This window comes from Gobio gobio, assembly GCF_949357685.1.
Source record: "Gobio gobio genome assembly, chromosome: 15".
In the NCBI taxonomy this organism is placed as follows: Eukaryota; Metazoa; Chordata; class Actinopteri; order Cypriniformes; family Gobionidae; genus Gobio; species Gobio gobio.
Window position 1 is genome coordinate 21,633,322 of NC_137108.1, and position 23,749 is coordinate 21,657,070.

General features: G+C 37.3%; 1 protein-coding gene across 1 annotated transcript in view; it reads left to right on the forward strand.

The window, feature by feature from the left end:
* Positions 1 to 1,158: 1,158 nt before the first annotated feature.
* nbeal2 (neurobeachin-like 2) overlaps positions 1,159 to 23,749 on the forward strand; it is a 104,176-nt gene continuing 81,585 nt past the window's right edge. Inside the window, exons 1-2 of the mRNA XM_079836354.1 lie at positions 1,159 to 1,572; positions 23,517 to 23,605. Of these exons, the coding sequence (XP_079692480.1) occupies positions 1,522 to 1,572; positions 23,517 to 23,605 (140 nt within the window). The 5' untranslated portion in view covers positions 1,159 to 1,521. The remainder of the gene's footprint in view (positions 1,573 to 23,516; positions 23,606 to 23,749) is intronic.

A 23,749-nucleotide genomic window follows, 5' to 3' on the forward strand; every position in this document is an offset into this window, starting at 1 on the left:
TATACTGGGACCAACCACCTGGGGGCGATCAATGCGCGTCGGCTTCAGTTTTTAAAGCTACACTGTGTAACTTTTTTAGTTTATTCTTAGCTAAAAACACTTAGTTCTTTCAAAAATATATGTGCTCATTAATGTATATTTACTTCTTTCAAGTAATAAAGTATTCTCGTAAGTTTATAATATGCCATTGAAAATACATACGGGTAATGGGTTCGAATGCAGGTCGCCATGTTGCCCCTCCATCTTGAAAGTACATCAGCCAAAGAGGGACATACCCGTGAATTCAAGCTTCGCCTTTCGCGTTTTAACACTCGATGGCACCGTGTCAAATGTGGACGAGGTCGAACTGGAAGCCATATTAATCTTGGACTAAATCAGCCACCATAGGAGTTAAAACGAAATCGGAATTGAGAGGAAGATAAACTAATATTCACTGGATGGTCATATACCTTTTAACCGCTAGATGGGGGAAAATATCACACAGTGTAGCTTTAACACGGGTGCTGCAAGCTTGCTTCTGACATGCGCTGCAAGCATTAAACCAATCGCAACAAACTGGGTTGTCTGGTCAATCAGAACAGAGTAGCTTGTTCACAAATCTGTGTTAGAGAGCACTTCTCTTTTGCCGAGATAATGCATCCACCTCACAGGTGTGGCATATCAAGATGCTGCTTAGACAGCATGATTATTGCACAGGTGTGCCTAATGCTGACCACAATAAAAGGTCACTCTAAAATGTGCAGTTTTATCACACAGCACAATGCCACAGATGTCATTGGCATGCTGACTCCAGGAATGTCCACCAGAGCTATTGCCCGTGAATTGAATGTTCATTTCTCTACCATAAGCCGTCTCCAAAGGCATTTCAGAGAATTTTGCAGTGCATCCAACGGTTTGTACAGTATAAAAATCATTATGTCTATGGTAAGTCCCCATAAAACATGGAAATGTTAAAATGTTGTTTCCACAATCCAATCCACCTGGAAAAGTCAGTGTGCTCCAGTGCAGTGCCATTCCATCCCTGCTAATTTCCACAATGAGCTGTGACACTGTGATGCTTAATGGTTTTCCTTCATCTGTGCAGCTTTGAGGGAGGCAGAACTCCTCCCGGCTATTCCTCGGTTTGCTCTCTACTGCCACTGTAATGCTAAAGAGGAGGGCAGTGTGAACAGGGCTTTGCGTGCACTGACAAGTGCGTTTAACTCCCCTAGAATTCCTCCAGCAGAGATGCACGTTTATCCGGCGCCTATTCGGCGACGTTTCTCAAATGTTGCTCTGTACATTATCTAGTTTCTTAGCTCGGAATTGTCATTTTGACCCACCCTTCATTTAAAAGACATGCAACTTTGGAAGAGCTTGACAACCAGGTAGTGGACAGCTGTACATCAGCATGCTGTTTCTAGAAAACAACATTCCCTGGATCTTCGCGAGTCAATCCATGGATACTTCGTATGTGGATCTATATTCAGATGGTTTGATTGACGCCTAAGTGGAGGGAATACGCAAAAAAGGCGAGGGAGAATGGCTTCGAAAGAGCGACTGTACGAGCTGTGGATGTTATATTACACTAAGGTGAGTCACGAGCAGGCGAGGCGATCGGGCGAGCCGCTCGACACCTGTTGGCTTCTGAGTTTATGGTGTCGCAAACTTGCCAATGGCATGTAATATTATCTTGCATCCTGCATATAGTTGTAAGGCAAATATATTCGCCATAATTCCTTGACCCTTTGTGTTGAAACAGTTTCAGGAAGTGCGCCTGTGGTTATTTTTTGGGAAGGTTGCGCGTGCACGTACACAGTGAAAACATTTGACGGTCACTTAATATTTCATTAGTATGTTGTTACGAAGCGATTGACAGTTGTGATGACAAGGACTGGTGGTATTTTAGCTAAGCACGACAGTTCATCACAACAGATCAGTTAGATGTTATTCTGCGCAGTTTTAATGTTTACCTGTGTGAGCCAGGTAACGTTAATGTCATGCTTCCTCCTCCTCGTCTCTTAGGGTACGTTTACACGACAAAGATGTACTAAAGACGGAAAAGTTTTTCCTTTGTGTTTTTTGCGTAAAGACGACAACGTCGTCAAAACGATCCCATTCACAGGACGGTTCCGCGAAAACGATTAAAAAAAAGTATTCTGCTGCCTGACCAGTAGTCGGCGAGATCACTTGTAAAGAAAGACTACGCACCTAAAGACTGAACAGGTAATACGCATGCGCGCCTGACGTCACCGTTTTCACAAATTCGCGTTTTTGTAGTTTTCGTGGAGATAATAGTGGTAATTTAAATAAATTATTTTATTTTATTACTGGAATGGTTTAAATGTACTTCTCAAATAGCTATGTCCGATTCGCAAACGGATCGTTCTTTTGAGCGAATCGATGGCTACTAACGATTTGTTCACATACGATTTGATCTAAACGATGCGTCTGAAATCGCATAATCTCTCTTCAGTAGGCACTTATTTTGAATAAGTAGGCTAAAAACGATGAATCGCATCCAAAATAAAAGTTTGTGTTTACATAATAAATGTGTGTGTGTACTGTTTATAATTATTATGTATATTTGAATACACATACAGGCATGTATATATTTAAGAAATATTTGCATGCATATACTGTATATATATTTATATTATATATAAATATAAATATTTTATTTATAAATATAAAAAAAATGTAAACACAAACTTTTATTTTGGATGCGATTAAACGCGATTGACAGCACTAAGTGTAGTAGTATCAATGTAATCTGGACGTATACTACATTCACCATGCTGTATGCATTATCACGTGACCTACCAGCGTCACTTGACTGCCATTCTCAAATCATCTCCCGTGGCCTCATGGGATAGTAAAGTGTTCATCGTATGCACATTTCAGAATCTCGCTGGAAGAAGTAGGTCATCCAGGTACTTTTTGCATACTCTTTTATATGTACTGTGAATTCGGACATACCTCTTTTGTCACACTGTTTTTTCGCCTACTATATAGTAGGGAAGTATGCTATTTTGGATGCAGCCATAGAGTAAAGCTAAAGTATTTTAATCGCCTTCTGGTGGCTGGCTGCTGTATAGGTCATAAACCCCGCCCTCTCCATGTAATCGAATGGGACGTAGGCCCAACTAAAAAGCCCAATCTCCAATTGCACTTCAAATACTTTTTTTCCCCCCAAAGATGGTCATTTTACGTAGTTCTTATCATGCTGATGTATGTTTAAATGTTCGTTTGGTTTTAGTTAGTTATTTGATGCAACAAAAAAAAAACAGGGTGTAACATCATGATTGACAGCTGTGTATGTGATTGAGTGTGTGGGCAGGACCTTGATACCACAATTCACTCGCAGACTCTGGCTCCACAATATGTAATCGCCGCTATATGTCAACTGTTATTTCATGGATATTATGGCTTCATTTTTCTATAGTGGGAGGAAGGGGAGACATGTCGTCTATCTTTTTTACAGTCTATGGTCCGAGCGGTATTGTCAAAAGTTAATTGACTCGTTGAATCTAAAAGTGTCTGTTTACAGTTTGAGAGTTGACAGTTTTATCAGCAGTTTTATGACTTTGTTTTTATGAGCTACATCCTGGTTACAACAAACTGAACTAGGGCCCATGAAATTACAATGCAAACTATTAGTAATAGAACTTAATCAACAAAAAAAATTGATTATCAACAGAAAAATTACCAGCACCTTTTCTTTTTTTATACATTTTAATCAACATCAATATGTGCACCCATGGCTTTTTTTCTGAGATATTTCGAATTTTAATATTAAACGGTAGGATATCAGGGGCTACGTGATTATGTTATGAAATAAAAGAAACCCTTTTTTTTAACTGGTTCATTGAAACAAACTATTGTGGAAGAATTCTTCTCTTCACTATAAATAAGAAATGGACATGCCCCAAGAAGAATGGTTGATGACAACACCCTCTGGCGGTGTATACAAAGATCAAATTGCACTCCTGCATATTTGTGAGAGAGATTATTTTATATTATCAAAACAAAATGTAAAGTTAGACGTCCATATTCCATCTGAAACTCTGTCATGATGGCCACTTTGACGGTCAGCAGCTGAAGTCAGCTGTAATGGCTCACTATAGGAAGTGTTCTTTATGAATGGCTACCATGGTAACCAAAACAGCAGGTGCAGGATACAAGAAGCCCCAGAGGTCACCATAGAGAAATGTCTACTTTTCATTTGGTGCTGCTCACACTCTAAAATATTACATACTAGTTAGCAGATTGCATGGAATAGCAGTTGTGTGAATTATGCAGTAGTGTTCTAGTCTGGTCTTGCCATTGGCACAAAGTTGTCCAGATAGCTTGGAGTGTTTCTCCAGATCTCATTCATGATATAATCCAAAAGGAACCCTTTGTTATTCCATTCCCATGTATTAATAACTGCTCACATACAGTTAACAGAAATCCATGCATGCAAAGTAGACGGCATAAATGTGATTTTCTGTGAAACAATGATAAAATGTGAAGTGTGTGTGTTTACACTCATATTTCTGGGTTAGTTTCTGCAGCATGGTTGACAGCACAATGAGTGTTTTGAATACTATTTGAAACACCCTCTGCTGGCTACTGTCTGCTGAAATTCTAACTGGATAAGGGCCATAGTTGAACATTTGCTTGTTTTTCTCTGGGCTCATGAGGCTGTTCTCTATTTTAAATCCATTTAAACCTCTCCTCACCTATTATGCAAGTCATTTGACCGTAGAATGAGTCCTGTGTCCTCCCAATGGAATGAGGTCTCATAGAAAAGCTAGTAAATTTGGACTGACATGATGTTTGCCTTCTTTAAGCTTTTTGTATCAATTGCAATTACATGTTATGTCCAAGCGGCAACCTCCCGCAGGTTCTCTTGAAGCCAATACGGAAGTGACTTATACTGCAATTCATCGACTGGCCGCTAGGGACAGGCTCCAGAAGGGAGCAGAATCTCATTGAGCCCCATGTTAAAATGCCCAACTTTACAGCAGAAAATAACATGTTTACAGCCTGGTACTAATTGGTCTATACGGCTAATTTTGCCCTTCAAGACAACTGTGAGGGGGGTGAATTTTTTTTTATAACTCATTCGTTTACATTATATAAAGCCTTAAAGTTCTGCATAATTAAGGGCGTGGCCACTTTGAGTGACAGGTGGACAGCCATTTATCTTTGTCTGTTAGTCATCGTGTCACTTCAGCTCCGCCCACGTTCCGCCTCTTTGCCCATTTTCTATTATCCGGGAGTGATGCGTGCTGACAAGATGGCAACGGCTAGCTCGTCCCTACTTTACGTTTCAAAACTGGTCTTCAGAATCCTATGGGTGATTTTTTTTTTACAGTCTATGGTTATGTCAGAGTCTTTTTGTTAGTTTAAAATCGTCATGAAATGAAAGTTCATCAAGTTTATTTTCTAAAACAATTCATACATGTATATGTTTCAAGAAATGTTTTGACCTCATAAATTTTAATCAAAATATCATACCTTGCTTTCTTCTGGCTCCATTTTTGAGTGCAACATCCAACATCTTAATTCAATTCAATTCACATTTATTTGTATAGCGCTTTTCACAATAATATCGTTTCAAAGCAGCTTTATAGAAAATGCATGTGTCCACATTACAATTTAGTGCGATCTGTTATCTGACTGTCCAAGTACATATACATCACAGTTAACTATCAATGTATTAATTTAAGGCAGAAACAATGAGCTCATTTAAGTAATTATTACTATATTATTTTACTAGAACAATGTTATATATTTTGTTTATTTGTGTACTTATATTATACAAAGTGTTGCCAAGAATGTTTTTAAATCCAGAGAAATAAGCAATTTCAACCAGGACCATTATTTTGTAGAAACCATGGAAACACCAAAGTCGCTTTAAAGCTGCAGTCCGTTACTTTTTTGCGCTCTAGCGGTTAATAAACAGAACTGCATGCGTCTGCATCGCAGCCGGAGCTACTTCTCTCTGTTTATGTCTATGGCGAGTCACGCAGGGACTGTACTCCTCCGCAGCGGTTCCTACCAGACCGGTCTGAAATAGTCCCAATATGAACACTTATTATAAGTGTACCATAATAATTCAGGGTAAGACAAAAACACAGTTTGGAAAATGGATTCATGTTGTACATTCTCATTATATAATTTTTGTAAATTTTGAACACAAAAAAAGTTACGGACAGCAGCTTTAATATATTATGTGTTTTATTAGACAGGTGAGCAACTTTTTGGATACATTCATCTACAGAAAACAAATCATTGTTATTTAGCTTAACACAGTTAGTCTTACTGTTTAAATCTTGATTTACCACGAGTACCATGTTTTACCATGACTAATATTGATCTAGCTTACTGCAGTGTGCAACAAGTGTGTCATAGTAGCTGCTGAGAAAACGCACAGAGTAGCATTATAACATAACTTTCAACACACTCAAATGTATCTAATATGATAAAACACCGCTGCCTTACCCCACATACACATGACCGGAAGAAGCGGAAGCGGTTGTCTGCGGCATAATAAAAGCTCTGCAAAATCAAGGCGTCATCAAGTTTTTTTGAAGGTGCCTTTTGATTTAGCGACCTCTAGCAGCGAAAAATTACTTATTGTGGCTTTAAAATAAGAGCCAATCAATAATTGATGTATAAAACCAAGTCCCCGCCTTTTCCCCCGATAATAATTTATTATTCTCGGGATGTACATCACAAAACAGAAGAAAATATCTACTGTAATTCTGTTTCATTGTAACCATATGCTGATCCATATGGCACTCATCTTGGACTTACTGACACCTAGAGGTGTGGATGTAGCATTACATGAAATCAAATGTTTGCCGCTGTTGAAATGTGCCATTTGCAGTGATGAGACATGATTAATGTATTAATTGAGGAAGTACAGAATTACAGAAAGCCAACCAAGATAGAGGCTGCATCTGATATCACATACTTCTCTACTATATAGTAGGCTAAAAACAGTATGTGACAAAATAAATATATTCACAGTGCTCATAAAAGAGTAGGCAAAAAGTACCCGGATGACCTACTTCTTTTGGCGAGATTCTGAAGTGTGCATACGGTGGACTCTTTACTATCCCATGACGCCACGGCAGAGGATTTGTAAATGGCAGTGAAGCAACACAACGGACACTTGTGAGTCACATGATAATAACAACATGGAGAATGTAGTAAGTCCAGATTACATTGATACTACACACATTTATACTATATAGAGCATACTTATTTAGCGGGCATAAAGTAATTACTTATTCAAAATAAGTACCTATTTAAAAGAGACTATGCAATTTTGGACACAGCCAGAGTGAATCATGTGATCATCTCAAGATGGCCGCCACTATGAGGTGACCCCCTCCATGTAAAATGAAACAGCTTTTATAGACTGTTATGACAGGAGTCTTCATCACATGTGAGTCTAGATTATTTTAAACATATTTCTCATTCATTTCTGTATGCGTAAAACTAATGAGAAATAAATGACCACTGTTAAGCAAGTGTTTAATGTATCAGTGCCATAATAAGAAAACATGTGGCTGCCTGGCTTTGGAACTGAATACTCTTTCCCCATAAGAAGCAGCAATGCACAATCGCAGAAGAGCAGCTAAGTTTAATGTCGTGTCATTCCGATGATCTTTCTGTATTGTAATGTTGTGCCAGCCTTTTTTCATTTGGCTGTTAGAGCAATGCTGCCTCTCTGTCAGACCACTTCCTCTTGAGTGTGCTGTTCAGAGGACAACACTGATGTGATAAAACCACTTCCCGTCATGGTTGCTACCATTGGTAACCTCCTAGAACAACCTGTTTTTGAGTTGACAAACACATGGTATACATCATCACCCCAGTTCAGTTCAGCCGAAGCCCAGTTGAGGAAGAGGTTTTGGAAAATAACAAGTTTGTGTTTGCTTGTTGTGATTTTGTGTGAGTTTGAGGTTTGACACTGTAGATTCTATGAACATATTATATGCGGAAGACATTAATGGAGGATGAAGTGCAAATAAGCTTGAGCTAGTAGTAGCTTAATTTCTAAAATGGAAGAAATGCAACCGTGCGTGTGTCAAGTCACCTTTATTTATATAGCGCTTTTTATATAATGCTGATTGTTTCAAAGCAGCTTCACAGTGTTAACAGGAAAGTAATGCAGCAGAGTTCAGTTATCATATAGTGTCAATGCGGGCAGATCAGTAATATAGTTGAATATTTAGTGTCCCCAACTAAGCAAGCCAAAAGCCAAAGGCAACAGGTTCGGTGGCAAGGAACCAAAACTCCATCAGCTGACGGAATGGAGCCTTGGGAGAAACCAGGCTCAGTCGGGGGGCCAGTTCTCCTCTGGCCACCGAACAGACAGTGTATAATCATGATTCAGGCAACATTACAAGTCAGAAGTCATATTAGATCAGAACATTCAGAGTATTTGTCCTGTTCCATCTGGTTGACGATCAGAGTCATCACATCGGAGACGGGTTTGTTGAGGATCAGTGCCACTGGATGTGGTGACTTTGAGGCCTTCACAGAGGAGAGTCTAGTTGACACGGTCTCTGCTGACACTTCAGGGCTGCAAAGTGTTTGTGTGTGTGTGTGTTCTGGAGCGTCTGGTTTCCACACAAGGAAAGTGGATGGTGATTTGCATTGCCAAGCTCCAAAAATAAATAACAATAGTATCAAAGTTCTCTTTATGTGGGGAAAAACTGAAATTATGTCTGTATTGGTTATGTGACATTCCACAACCAATGTAATTTTGCGCCAATGTCAAATCTGGTCTGCATCTAAAGGCAGAATTTTTAAAAAGAAGTTTTAATGTCAAATGGCACTGGTTCTTCTTATTTGTTGTTAATTTGTAAAAAAAATTGTATTTGTTAGTTTTCATATAAGTGCAAAAGTGATTCCGGAGAGAAGATTATCAGAGAATAACAACTTAAACTTCAGTCTACGTCACACAACTCTATCAAATGGCTTCGGAATTGTAAAGTAGTTATGTGGAATACTTTTATGATTCTTTTAAGATGCTTTTTGGAGCTTGGAAGTTTAAATCACCATCCTTGTGTGAAAAAAAACTGAAGCTTCAGACGAAATATCTTGTGTTGTGTTTCACAGAAGAAAAGAATAATACAGGGTTGAAATGAGGATGAGTAAATGATGACAACACTGATAGAACGTCATAGAATTTTTCACCAATTCTAAGTTGCCATCAACATGAAGTCCAGACCTTCTGGAATCCCTCACAGTTACATCAGTCGTATGCATATTACGTCATATTACAACAATTTTTCAGTTGTTGGTTACTCATCACACATGTTCCTCCTAGGAGGAGGCTGACTTGACAGGTGTCTATGTTTCTACAGTCTAGTTTTACCTGCTTGTTCATTTGAATAGATTTGAGTATTGTCACACTAGGCTGAGAGTCCGTGTGTAGGCAGCGGTGAAAAGACATCACGCACCTTAATTCTTTTAACTGCCTTTGTGTGCCATTGTCATGTACCAGTCAGTCAAGTTTTTGAGATTTACGTCATGTTAAAGACAAATGTTTGTGTACAGGTGCCATTATTTTACCTTAATCTGGTGTGAATTGAATTCCAGTTGTGCATGTGAGGCACTAAAAAGCGTTTTCAGCTCTCATTTGATCTATTCCCTCACATTCCTGCGAGCAATGAGGATTCCCCAGTATGATGGAGCCAACAAAGAGCAACTTCTAAAAAGCAAATCTAAAAAGACTTTGTGCTGGATAGTTCAATACTTTATGAGATACTTAAAGTTGTTCAACAGGGCTTTTCCTTTTCAGAGCAAAATGCCCAGAGAACTAATTTAACATTCACTCTTGAAATTAAAGGTTCTTTATTGGCATCAATGGTTCCACGAAGAACCTTTAACAGATGTGGAACCTTTTCATTGCACAAAAGGTTCTTTATTATGGAAGCTTGTTTCTGACACTGAATAAAAAATAAACAAGGTAATTCCGACTTCTCCGAATTATCTCAATTCTGACTTTTTTTCTCAGAAACTTTAGTTATTATAGAAGTTATAGTCCCAAATATTTTTTCCTTTAAAATTTTCCTTTATAACTCACAATTGCAAGTTTATATCTCGCAGTTCTAAGGAAAAAAGTCAGAATTGCGAGATGAAAAGTCACAATTATCTTTTTAAATTGTTTTATTCAGTGGCGGAAACAAGCGTTGATACGCTATAGTAGAACAAGGTTCTTTAAGTTATTAAAATGTTACACTATGAAAAAGATTGTCCTGAACTGTTTTTTGGCATCACTTTGGCATCTCTTTTGGAACATTTTTTTAAAGAGTGTTCTGTAATCCAGGCCATCCACTTAGATGGATGCAGTTCTAACCGTTCAGTTACATAACTTTAAAGAGTTTTGCTGGTATATTGGATTGCCAGTTGGTTTTAATATATTTTATGTATATTATATATTTTATATTAGTACCTTAAAGTTACATATTGATACCAAAATTGTACATATTAGTGCCTAAATGGTACATATTAGAACCTTTTAGAACCATCCTAGTGACAGGTTTTGTACCATTTATATTTATATTTATATTTATATATATATATATATATATATATATATATATATATATATATATATATATATATATATATATATATATATATATATATATATATATATATACATATACATATACACACATCGATCAGGCATAACAATATTATCCTAATATTATGTTGGTCCTCCTTTTGCTGCCAAAACAGCCCTGACCTGTTGAGGCATGGACTCCACTAGACCCCTGAAGCTGTGCTGTGGTATCTGGCACCAAGTCAACACCTCAAACTCGTTGTTGTGCTCCTCAAACCATTCCTGAACCATGTTTGCTTTGTGGCATGGCGTATTATCCTGCTGACAGAGGCCACAGCCACCAGGGAATACTGTTTCCATGAAAGGGTGCACATGGTCTGCAACAATGCTTAGGTAGGTGGTATGTGTCAAAATAACATCCACATGGATGGCAGGACCCAAGGTTTCCCAGCAGAACATTGCCCAAAGCACTGCCTCTGCTGGCTTGCCTTCTTCCCATATGCATCCTGGTGCCATGTGTTCCCCAGGTACACGACGCACACGCACCCGGCCATCCACGTGATGTAAAAGAAAATGTGATTCATCAGACCAGGCCACCTTCTTCCATTGCTCCGTGGTCCAGTTCTGATGCTCACATGCTGTTGGTGCTTTCGGCGGTGGACAGGGGTCAGCATGGGCACCATGACTGGTCTGCGGCTATGTCCCATACGCAACAAACTGTGATGCACTGTGTATTCTGACACCTTTCTATCAGAATCGGCATTAACTTCTTGAGCAATTTGAGCTACAGTAGCTCATCTGTTTGATCAGACCACACGGGCCATCCCCATGTGCATCAATAAGCCTTGGCCGCCCATGACCCTGTGTTTTAGTAGAGGATGATTATTTAGCCATTTATTTAGTCATTTAGATGCAGAGATTACCACTGAACTCAAATATATCATTCAAGAACTGACCTGAATTTGACTAACTCTACTTTAAACCGTGAAAAGACAATTTCATAAAAAAAAAAAAAAAAAAAAATGTATATTAGATAAACATCAATAATTTATTTATTTTTATTTATTTATTATATATGTATTTATTATTTTATATAAATAGTGTATTTATTATATTGATTGATTTCCTTTTTAAATCAACCTTTTAATCTTCACTTGACTAAGCTTGCAAACAGTTGAAAAGAGTTGCATACAGTTATCACTAAGGTCACTCACTGCCCAGTTTTGAAGAATGAGAAAATCTTCATAAGTAGAGCATATACTGTACATGGCAGTACACACTGCTGTAAACTGTCGTATTGCATACTAGATATTTCTGCAGATACTGTATATTCATATATTTCCATATTTAAAAACAGAGTATAGCTGCCAAAATCCACTCTTGCTCAGTAATATTTTTCTTTCTAGAAAATGCACTACAGCCCAGGATAGCACCAAAATGATTTCCATCAGGGCCTGAGAATGTAATGTTTAGGCAGACATGAGAATGACTCTGCACTATCAAACCCAAACCCAACTTCACATTGCAAGTTGCAGCAAAGAGCTACAACATGTACTTTGAACAGCAGATTAATCAAAAAGATACTAAAAAAAGTTTGCTACTTCCTGATTTTGTAATGCGTTTTATGACCTTTACACATTTAGTTTGAGTCATTGCCACTGACTTCATCACCCACTTAACGTGGCTGAGGATGTGCACACAAGCAGACTGTCTGGATGAACCAGAAAGCTATGATCTAAGATTTGACTGTATTGACTTGCATTGATGTGCCAATGCTATTGTTTTTGTACAACTGGTTTGTTTTTATGCAAGACGTTCTTTATTACTCAACTTCATGGTGTTTATTGGGAGATCACATAGAAATCATTCTTTGTAGTAAATCTATGAATCTACATGTATCTGCTTGTTTACTCCTGATTGCACAAAGGTATAGGCCTTTCCTGTGTCCAGAAAAATAGACACAGTTTCATTTATGGTATTATAATCGGTCGATTAATATGGTAATAAAAATAGTCCTATGTGAACAAGAGCCTTTAAAATGACTTAAATACATATAAAATAATAATTGGTTCAAATAAAGTATCAAAAGCAAATAATTATATGGTTATATTGATCAACACTGTTAAAATACATAATGTAATGTACATAATATAAACATACTCAATTAATGTAGGTTATGTATTATAATAAATGCCTGCAGAGATGGTGCCAATGGCCTGGTGATTGTTGTTGTTACACTTGACAGCATGATCAAATCCTTGTTTAAAATTGGCCAAACAACATTTCATTGAAATGTTCACTTAATCTCTGAGATGCTGGAAGAAACATGTAACCTGCACGCATGTAAATAATTAAAGCGTCAAGCTTTAAGGCCCTTTCACACGGACGCATATCGAAAAAGCGAAGCGGAAAAGCGTATATTTCGTGTGCGAATAGTTCGCGTCAAAACCATTCACATCAGCTTCAACACAAATTTGCGACTTCTGTGACGTTTCAGAGCTCCAACATTCCAAAACATTCACGGCGACAGCTGAGAAAACACGGACACTTCCTCATTCAGTGAAGACAAGCTTTTCATTTTATTTAAAAGACCGAAAAGAAGGTTTTGGGTGCACCCAGTCGTAAAGAACAGAGTCTGAAGGGGAGTATTCTAATCTTGTACAGGAGCTAAAACTTTATCATGGCGGGTTTCGCAATTACTTTCGAATGTCCGTGGGACAATTTGAGGAGCTCCTTCAGAGACAGTAGCAGCGCATCTGACAAGACAAACCACAAACTTCAGGGAACCAATCGATCTGGAGTAGCTATGTTTCCAGTTGAGTCACAATGTAAACATTTAAGTGCCACAGTCGTACTGACGGAAACACATTCACTTTCCATAGTCGCGGACACAATTAGGTTTAGAAAAAAATCGATGAGTTTTAACTCAAAAGGTTATGTTATCATTGTCTGTAGCCTACAGTGGGCAAATACAGCTACAACTGTAATCTCGTGAGAAATGCGATACCTGGCAACGGTTAATGTCGATTGAATAGCTAGTGACATTTACCAGACATTTCGTCACCTTTGTTTCCTTGTATGTGATTGGTTTAAGCCTTTTCTGTCGCTGCGAGAGTTTAAAAAAATCGACATCGAAATGAAAAAAATAAACATATTTTTTTCGCCCCAGCAAACAGACACAAACAGCTGATCAAAAAATAAAACCATCGGTGAATTATTCACATGTCAAAATCGTGTCCAGTGTGAAAGGACCTTTACTCTGAAACCTGCAGTGCATATATTTATTTAATTGAATTGCAATCTTCATGATTTCTCAATAGCACTATGCTATATTATGATTTTAAAATGGTTTTAATATATCGTGGAGCCTTTAGGATTCTAGTCCGTGGAATGCGCCGCTTCTGCTATTTTGCTGGTTATTAACCAGCAAAACCTGGCCTGTTTCCTTAATCAGCATCAACATGACATCTCATCGTGATCAAGACGCAGTGTTTTCTAGTGTAATTTAAAAAGTGGGTAGGGATGATGTGTAGAGATTGGATTGGTCGCTCAGATTGACAGGTCTTAATTTACTGTGCACAGTAGAATAGGAGCACAAAGCCAAAACTGGAATATCAACACTCATCAACCAGGATCTTATTACTTGTTACTTTATTCTATGTAATTATAAATATTTTTATGCTTCATGGAATTTACACATGTAAGTTGTTCAGTAAAACATTCGATCATTTGTTTGGTGAGGTTTTTGGACTTTTGATAAAAAGGTTACCATGGTTCCAAATGCCAAACTTTTGATTGCTTTGAGATATCCGCACAAAACTTGTCTCAGATGCAGTTGACAAGCCCAAACTTGATTTTATGACCTGTCATATATATACTTTCTAATAGTCATCATGTCAAGCATGAATAATAACAAAATTGCATCACTTTTTCTGGGGGTTTCTCAGCACAGCAGGGGATGTAACAGAAGATGATCAAATAAATGACTCTTTTGAATTTTGAATTTTGAAAGGTTTTCTATGTTTTATTTATTTATTTATTTATTTATTGTATAGTATATCTTGTTATAAGCCATTACATTTAAGTATGCCACTTAGACGTGAAATCATTAAAAATGCCTCCAGGGTTCAAGGGTTAACAGTAGCCGCGTTTCCATTACGGATTTGTGCAAAACTTTTGCGATATTTTCTAAAAGTCGGCTAAAAAATATTGCGAAATGACAGCGTTTCCATTAACTGATGTTATGCGACTAAAACAATTTTTTTTCCTCTCGTGATAAATCATTCCAAAAATCATGCTACGCATGTTGTTAGGTTTATGTATATCCCAGCCACCGCACGCCATTATTATTAATGGATAGAGATGTGTGTGTGCGTGTTATCCAAGCACTGATGGCAAGGAAAGCCCCTTATACTTGAGCAGCACATATGAGGTGTTATGATAAATTGTGGCATTTTATATTCTATTGTTTTTTATGAGTTTAATAAAGAACTCGTCTTCTGTCCAAACACACCATCATCTGTAAAGAATGATCGACTTTTACATACGCCAGGTGTGACGCATTGCCGCATACAGAGACGAGCGAAAAGTTAGAATTTGCATGTTGGTAACTCAAAGGTTTTTTACCACTTCATTATTTTGGCTTGGAATTTCGTTTGTTGGAAATATAAACTGAATTTAGAAATGCTTTTGAAATGAAAAACTTTGCGTTTAATAAACAAAATAGCCTATATTTTTTTAAATGAACAGCGTTTGGAGTGGAGTGCAAAATAATCCGTTCCCACGGCCTTTGCTGTTATTGAGTGTACACAAATAAAAGTAGACAGTTACTGTTTATAATTATCTCTTGCACTTATCTGTATGGCTAAAAATGACTGAGGACCTATTGTGAGTTTCCGCTGGAATAAGGAAAAAATCCATCAAAAGGCGCCGACGACTTCGTCGGACAGAGGGTTAAAGAAAACTTAGCCTATTTAGTTTCATATAGTTAGGCTATGTCTAAATATTATAATCTTTTAATTTCATATGTTGATTATGAAAAGTGAGCAGCATGAGTAAGGCACATAATCAGATGCGCATATGTCTGGGGACATGGATTTTGAGCACTGTGTTTTCTAGAAAGTCTTTCTTTAAAATTTATTTCGTTTTGTATAAATTGTATTTTAATTTTGATCAATGTTTAATCAACTATTTGGCTGCAGCCTATATTATTTAATAAATAAGAAGCAAATCAAGATCGTCGGGTATGGATTGACGTGCGTTTCCTCAGTTTTTGAGCAAAGCTGAAACTATAGCGTCTGTCTGTTTTAAGACGTCTTGAATATATGTCTTAATTACAGTATAGGCCTATAGATAGTTATGATATTTGTGTCTGCACCGGGGTCTGTCATTATAAAGTTACGCCGCTTTCCTTATTAGGAGAAAATATATGTTGTTTTAACGACATAAGATCTCATTATTACTTGAGTGGAAGAAAAAAAATGATATGTAGGCCCTATGTGAGAGCAATGGGTGACCGTACCAGGTGACCTTTAAATGCGAAAAAAACATAGCAGTTTTGCGAAAATGTCCTTTTTTCGAATGGCCTGAAAAACCACCTCATGCGAGCGTCAACTTTTTTGCGATATATTGGAGTTTTAGCGAAATTGACGCCTTTCCATTGGGCGTATTTTAAATTCGCAATTTCAATTTGCGCAATTTGAAGGGTAATGGAAACGCGGCTACTGACAGTCAACATAGAGCTTACATATCATATCGAATGATCGTTATCGGCCGAACATGATGACAAAAAATCGGTAGTCGGCATAGCTGCAAAAATCCTGATCGGAGCGTCCCTACCATTCACAGTTCACAAGATAATTTTTTGTGTTTTTATATAACTCAACATGCAATATCTACTAAATCCTTTGAAAATCATCTGCTAAAGAATATTGCATATATATATATATATATAGTAGATATTTGTGGATAACTATGGTTGCAGACAAGTGTTTACTGATTTAACCGTTCCAATTTGGCAAATGGCTTGCGTATAGTAGCCCTTAGAAACCGCCGCTAATGACGAGGAATCTATGTGTATAAATATCTATGGCTGAAAAATGCTAGCCACATTAATACATGCTAGCAATATGCTAAAACATGCTAGAAATATGCTAGCAATGTGATAATGCATGTTTGCAATGTGTTAAAAACAATTGAAATCTGTTGTCTCCTTAAGCGCATACTTAATCACCACACATATTTGATTAAACATACCTATTATACTGTATGCAGAAGACATATTTTGATTATGACTTTGGTTTTGGAAGTGATACTACATTTATTCTATTATACCTTACTGAAACCAGGATCTCTAGGTGGTTAAAGAGACGTAGCAGGGAATTGAGAGTTGAGTGAAATTGTTGCTTTTTAAGTATGGCCTTGGTGCGTATCATATCTACATGTTGGGACAATGCAACATTTAGCTAAACGTTGACGTCCACAAAACTCATATAGAGACCAAACCAAAATTGGCAGACCTGTTGAAAACCAGTTCAATAGAGGTGCTGTAACATATTCAAAGCTGCAGGGAAATCCACACGTTTCTTTAGAGAAAGACTGCAAAAAGCCCCAGGTGGAGGGATAAGTCCAGGCCGCTGCTGTCAAGGAGCTCCAGTACTTTCCGAGACTTCCCCGTGGGACTCTTCAACTATATTTAGCCCTCTTTGACTCATTTAACGGCTTCAATCATCTGGAAGAAGGCTAATCAGGAACAGTAATTCAGCTACACTACTTTGTTCAATGGTAGGCCTATGTCATGAAGCTACTATTTATTCTATAATAAGTTTGATCCCCCAGTCAGTCTGTGGCCTAATTAAGAGGAAGTTATTGTTACTTCTTTTACGGTTATGTTAAAAGGACATTGTTGCTGTTGTTTGTATAGTGAGTGAGGCTTGTGGCTGTTGGTGGCGGTGTGGGCTGTTTGTAAGGAAGCTGCACAATACATTGTGTGACTAGTTGGGCTAGTTAATTTGTCTAAAACAATTATGAAAATGGTTGAATGTTAAAGTATTTTGAATGTGTTGTCTCTTGGGAAGTCTTTTTCACATGTGTCCTGAGGCCTGTGTTTACTGACATTGAGAATAATTAATAGAAACCCGGTGAAAAACTCTCTTTGTGTCCGCTGAGCAGCTGCGGGCGCTGAAAGCCGCCAGGAATCTCAAACAGAATGGCTCATCTGTGATTTGCCATCTTCAGAGAATACCACTGAACTCAAATATTCAAGATCTGACCTGAATTTAACTAACTCTACTTTAAATCATCACAAGACAATTATCATATTTATGGAAAAGGGAAATTAATAGTTATTAGTTTCCATGAATAGGGTACAAGTTGGTGTCTCATTAAAGAGAACAATTTAATAAAATATTGTCTAACATGAAATTAAGCTAGCATGAAAAGTATTTCATTTTAAACACATCAAATGTCTCCATCGCCCCCTACAAATGGGGATTTTGGCTGGTTCCACCTCACTGGTTTTGACTTTCTTGACTATATCAAACAATGAGAATCACCCCATTAAGAAAAAAATGGACCATTAAATGATGACATTCAGGAAGTATTTTAGACAGGAAGACAAATGATCTCATTAAATTTTTCAAAATTTTTACCCATTTAGCAATTCAATTCTGTTACCAATTTTTTTGGCAGTATTCTTAATATTAACTGTCACTGTTATATCAAATATGTGAGAATTATTGTTAGAAAAATACAATAAATACATTTTTATTTGTATTTAAGTGCCATGAATAATAATCACACATTATCTAAAATGTTTTTCGACCAAATTTTAGTTTCCATGTGCTGACTTTGTTGATTTATTCAAGTTTTGTACCTTATTCATGGAACGTGTCAGAAATAGTTAAAGTTTTATGTAGAAATTATAACGTGTAGCTCATGTTTGTTGGCAGTTACGCCTTGTGTAGTGAGTGTTTTCCACATATGGATTTCACAGTAGTTTCAGTTCTGAGATCTGCATGAAACATTTTCAATTCCCATTATTAATTAAAAAGATTTAGCATGTTGGCTGTTGTTATTTTTTTGACGGTTAGTTTGAGGAAGTGCAATTTTAATTCTGTTGAAATGAAGCACCCTGACAGATTATCTAGTCGTGTAACCCACCCTCTGTACAAAGTACAATAATATAGTTATTATTACATATTTTATCTGCCAGTGGCAAATAATATTAAGAACGAAGAATATTAAATATATATATATATATTATTTTTAAGATGGCAAGTCATTTCAACTCCTTTTTTTTTTTTTTTTTTGCCTAGTTGAATATTGTATAACTTAAAAATTATGTTGAAATTAGTTCAATTATTTTGAGTTAAAGTAATGGAAAAACATACATTGCCATGACCTACTGATCTTTTTTTTTTTACAGTGAACTTCTTTTTTTTTTTCTCAGAAAAGTGTGCAAAATGGTCTCGTAAATCTGGTATTCTCAATAAATCAAATCTGTGTCAAGTTCAAAAACTAATTTACTGGATTCAGCTGTGCCAGAGCTTAAAATGGAAAACTCATTAAGGGTGATGATATAAACAGTAGGCAACACTGGGTCCACAGAGACACACTGTTGGCATTTCCCCCTGTTAAGCTCAGCACTTAGTTAGGATCAAGTAATCAATCGGCAAAGTGACTCAATACCAGCTCAACTTCAGTTCCGTGTCATTGCTTTAAAAGTTTAATTTTAGGGGTCCCTTCCCAATGCAGATGTCAATGTGTAGGTTTATGCTTCTGGTCAATTCAGGACATGCCACTTTCACCTGACTGCTGAATCAGTGATATATTGTCACTCAATCTTCAGGTTTCCCTCCATCTATTACTTGAAAGCCACAGCAAATCGTTTTGACTTTTGTGGGATGAAAGCATGCTGTTACAGAGCACTCTCAACCAGAGTCTGTGTACCGAAATGAGAGGATTCTCTGTTGCACAACTGGGCTTTCAGCTCTATCAAAGACTATAGAAAGAATTCAGTTCGATTTAGTCACAATGTTTTTGTCAATCAGCCTTAGCATGATGATTCAGTTTAATAAAAGTGAATGAGAACGGGCAAGCTCCAAAATGACGTATTGACTCACTTATACACTGTATATCGAGTCTTCTGAAGATATTTGGAAAAATGTTTGTAAACGAGCAAATCTCTGCCCCCATTGACTACAATAGTATTTGTTTCCTACTGTGGTAGTCAATGGGGGCCGAGATCTGCTTGGTTACAAACATTCTTCAGAATATCTTCCTTTGTGTGCAGCAGAACGAAGAAATGAGGGTGAGTAAATTATGACAGAATTTCCATTTTTGGATGAACTATCCCTTTAATTTGTGTGCGAAACAGACCGAAATGTATCATCAGTTACTCACCCTCATGATCAAAAAATGAAGATCATTTTGTTGAATCCTGAGAGATTTCTAACCCTCCATTGAAAGTCTATTTTATCAAAAGTTAGATGCTTCAAAAAGTTTATAAAGAGATTGTAGAAGAAATCCATATGAATTGAGCGGTTCTTCTGAGGAAACATGATCATTTTTTATGATGCACAGATTTAATGTAGCCTGTTATTCACATGGTCAACCGTGCTTGCTTGATGTGCGAGAACAAAACTCATTGGTTTTTGGGCGTCAAACAAGCTTCTGTTGAGTTTCCTTTTAGCGTATTTGATGTTCTATATGCATTGATCGATGTTTGTTGATATTAAATCTGTTCAATATATAAATAGTTCATGCCTCTTCAGAAGACTTTTGATTAAACCGCTCAAATCATATGGGATTTGTCTTATGGGTTTAGAATAACATGAGTGGGAGTAAATGAAGACAGAATAACCCTTTAAGTTGTTATTCACTAAAAATGTTGAAATCTACATTAATTATATGAATCAGATCAGTGAATAACGGTGTAAATTCCAACCTGTTTGTAACACAAAGCTATCGTATAACTACAGAAGACTTGGACTTTTGTGCTTTAGTTGTATCACTGTTATGAGATAACTATAACTGTTATCGTGATTTCTTTTTTTTTTTTTTTGCCCTTTTCGAATCTTGAAAGCTCCATTCCCCATCCATCATTTCTCTTTGTGTTCCTCAAATGAATGAAGGTCATACATGTTTTAAACAACATGAAAGAATAAATAAAGACAGAATTTGTATTTAAAATGCTGTGAAAGGTTGCTTCAGGTACACCGTAGCTTACCGGTTGTCGTTCATGGCAAGGTGATACACACTCTAAAGCTGTGGTAGGAGCAAAGAAGGAAGCAAACGTGGTGACGATAAGCCCAGCTGAGAGAAGACAGGAAATGTGGCTCAGTTAAAGTGACTTGCTATTTCCTGGTTGCTTGACAGAAATACAGACAGCAAGAGAGCAGAAAAGAGCAGAGAAGTAAGCCAGCGCATCTGAATGGAGGCGTCATGATGGATTCTGATTCATACTGAGGCTTACAAGTGGACACATTCTGGACATTTTAGAACCAACTTGGTGGGGGCTCAGCAGAGACCGGGGTAACAAGAGCCCCTCCACCGCACATCACCTGCCATGAGACATGGACTGGCCCCTAAATGAACAGCAATTGGTAAAGTGAATTTTTTTCTCACCTTGAGCAGGTTGAATGTTATTTTACAGTTGCACTCTGCTGTAGTGCACATTGCTTTGGTATACCAGAAGCCCCCGGGATTTTGTCATCAGAGTGTGTACATTTCAGAGGATGTTTTATGAAGCTGCTGACAGCCCAACTTCCCCTATATGAGTGGGCGGATCAAGCCGCATCATTTAAGCTAAGCATAGCTCTTCGCGCTTTGAAATGTTTTCCACCAGACGCTTTCAAGTGACAGTCACATGCAAGGTTGTTCGTGTTTATACACATGTTCTTGCTTGTGACTCATTCTCGACAGAACTTTACAGTAAATGTTATTGTGAAGTTGAATTGTATCAGTAGTTCTTTTGATTCATTGATGATGACTGGAAAAAACTAAATGTCAGAGTTGTTATTAGACTGCATTCTGCCTATATTGCATTCAAGGTCAGTTCAATGCATTCCCTTGCGATCGTGGCTAGTGCCATGCTAGAGAAACGTTCTACAAAGACTTTCTCATTGAATTACCCAGACAGAACATGCGATTTGTTAGGCCTTCATGAGGTCGAATAGAAGGTTATGACTGATGGTTTATGCACCTTTGCTGCCATTAGCTCCAGGTGTGCATCCAAGTTGTTTATGCTTCACAGCATCAAAAATGGAATTCTAACAACAATATGTGACCCGGGACCTGGTCAGAAGTCACACGGGTATATTTGTGGCAATAGCCAACAATACATTGTATGGGTCAAAATTATAGAATCATTGGGATATTAAGTAAAGGTCATGTTTCATGAAGATATTTTCTAAATTTCCTACCGTAAGTATATCAAAAATGTATTATTATTAGTAATATGCATTGTTAAGGACTTCATTTGGACAACTTTAACGGCGAGTTTCTCAATGTTTAGAATTTTTTGCAACCTCAGATTCCAGATTTTCAAATAGTTGTATCTCGAAGAAATGTTATCCTAACAAACCATACGTCAATGGAAAGCTGATTTATTCAGCTTTCAGATGATGTATAAATCTCAATTTCAAAAAAATTTGTGGTCCAGGGTCACAAATCACCCAAAAATGAAAATTCTGTCATTAATTACTCACCCTTATGTCACTCCAAACCCATAAGAGTTTTGCCCATGAAAAGTATTCTCGTCGCTTCATAGCATTTAAGGACTTTTAAAATAGGACAAATGGACTATTTTAACGATGTCTTTACTACCTTTCTGGACCTTGAAAGTGGCCGTGTGTTGCAGTCTATGTTGGGTTAGAAAGCTCTTGGATTTCATCAAAAATATCTTACTTTGTGTTCCGAAGATGAATGAAGGTCTTACGGGTTTGGAACAATATGACGGTGAATAATGAATAATTTTTGGGTGAACTAACCCTTTAATGCACTACTATGAACCTTTCATGGATAAATAAGGTTCAAAGCTGTTGTACCTTTAAAGATTACATTTGTGCAATTTTTTTTACGAGAGTGTAAAGACTATGATCTCTTTATCAAACCATATTTAATCCGATTTATATTTGCACAGTCTAATGGGAGACATTGCATGTGCTACTTGTTTTAAAAAAATAAAAAAAAACATAGAAAGCATGCACATCCAAAAATGTCTGAAATACAGGTGCATGACCTAAAAATTTATATATATTTTTTTTTAAATACAAAAACTCAGCCCACTTTTGCTCCCACAAATGTATTAAGCTCACCAGAATACTAGATAAGATGTTTCAAGCAACACAGCTCTTCATCATACTAAAATGCCAATAGTGAAGGCTACTTGTTTTTGTCCCATTGACAAAACCATGGGTGTCACTGCATTGATTGCATTAAGAATTCACAGTATCCACTGTTACATTGCACAAGTTTGCATACTCTGTAGTTTCCTGTTGTGTTAACACAAGTGTGTGCATGCTCTGATTTTGGAGATAACGCCCAATCATGCTTTAGTGAAACCCAATCATGTTTTTGTGGTGAAAAGACTTACTACGCATGTGCAAAACTACATAATTTCTACTAATTGACAGTTGGTGGGTTGCCTGAGAGACTATTGATTGGACTTGTTGATTAATTGGTCTTAAGGAAACACCAAATAAGCTGGTTTTGGGTTCACCTGACCCAGATCAGATGCATTTCTTATGGGAGCTTTCACAAAGTATGTGTTCAGAAACCGCTGGACTGAGCAAAATGGACTGGAGACGTGGTTTTAGAAGTGGAACTTTTCAGTTTGGATTCAGTTTACCAAAAGTGTGCGTTTCTTTGTAACCCAGACCTCTAACAATGGGGCTGTCCTGTCAAAAGACGTTTTACCGACTCTTACTCTTTCCCTTTATCTTTCTCTGTCTTTCAGAAAGATGTCGTTTACCTGCAGCAGTGGTTGGAAGCATTTGTGGCTTCTTTTGAGAAGGTCATTGATGTGCAGTCGACGGAGCCTCGCCGGTGAGTCAGTTACATGCTGACCTATCAAAATGTCACAGACACAGGGAGTTGATCTGTAGGTGGTCAGGTCCAGATGGAACTCTGACTATGATGGTATTTAGCGGTCTATTATTTGGCTAATTGCTTATTTAAGCAAGATTAAAG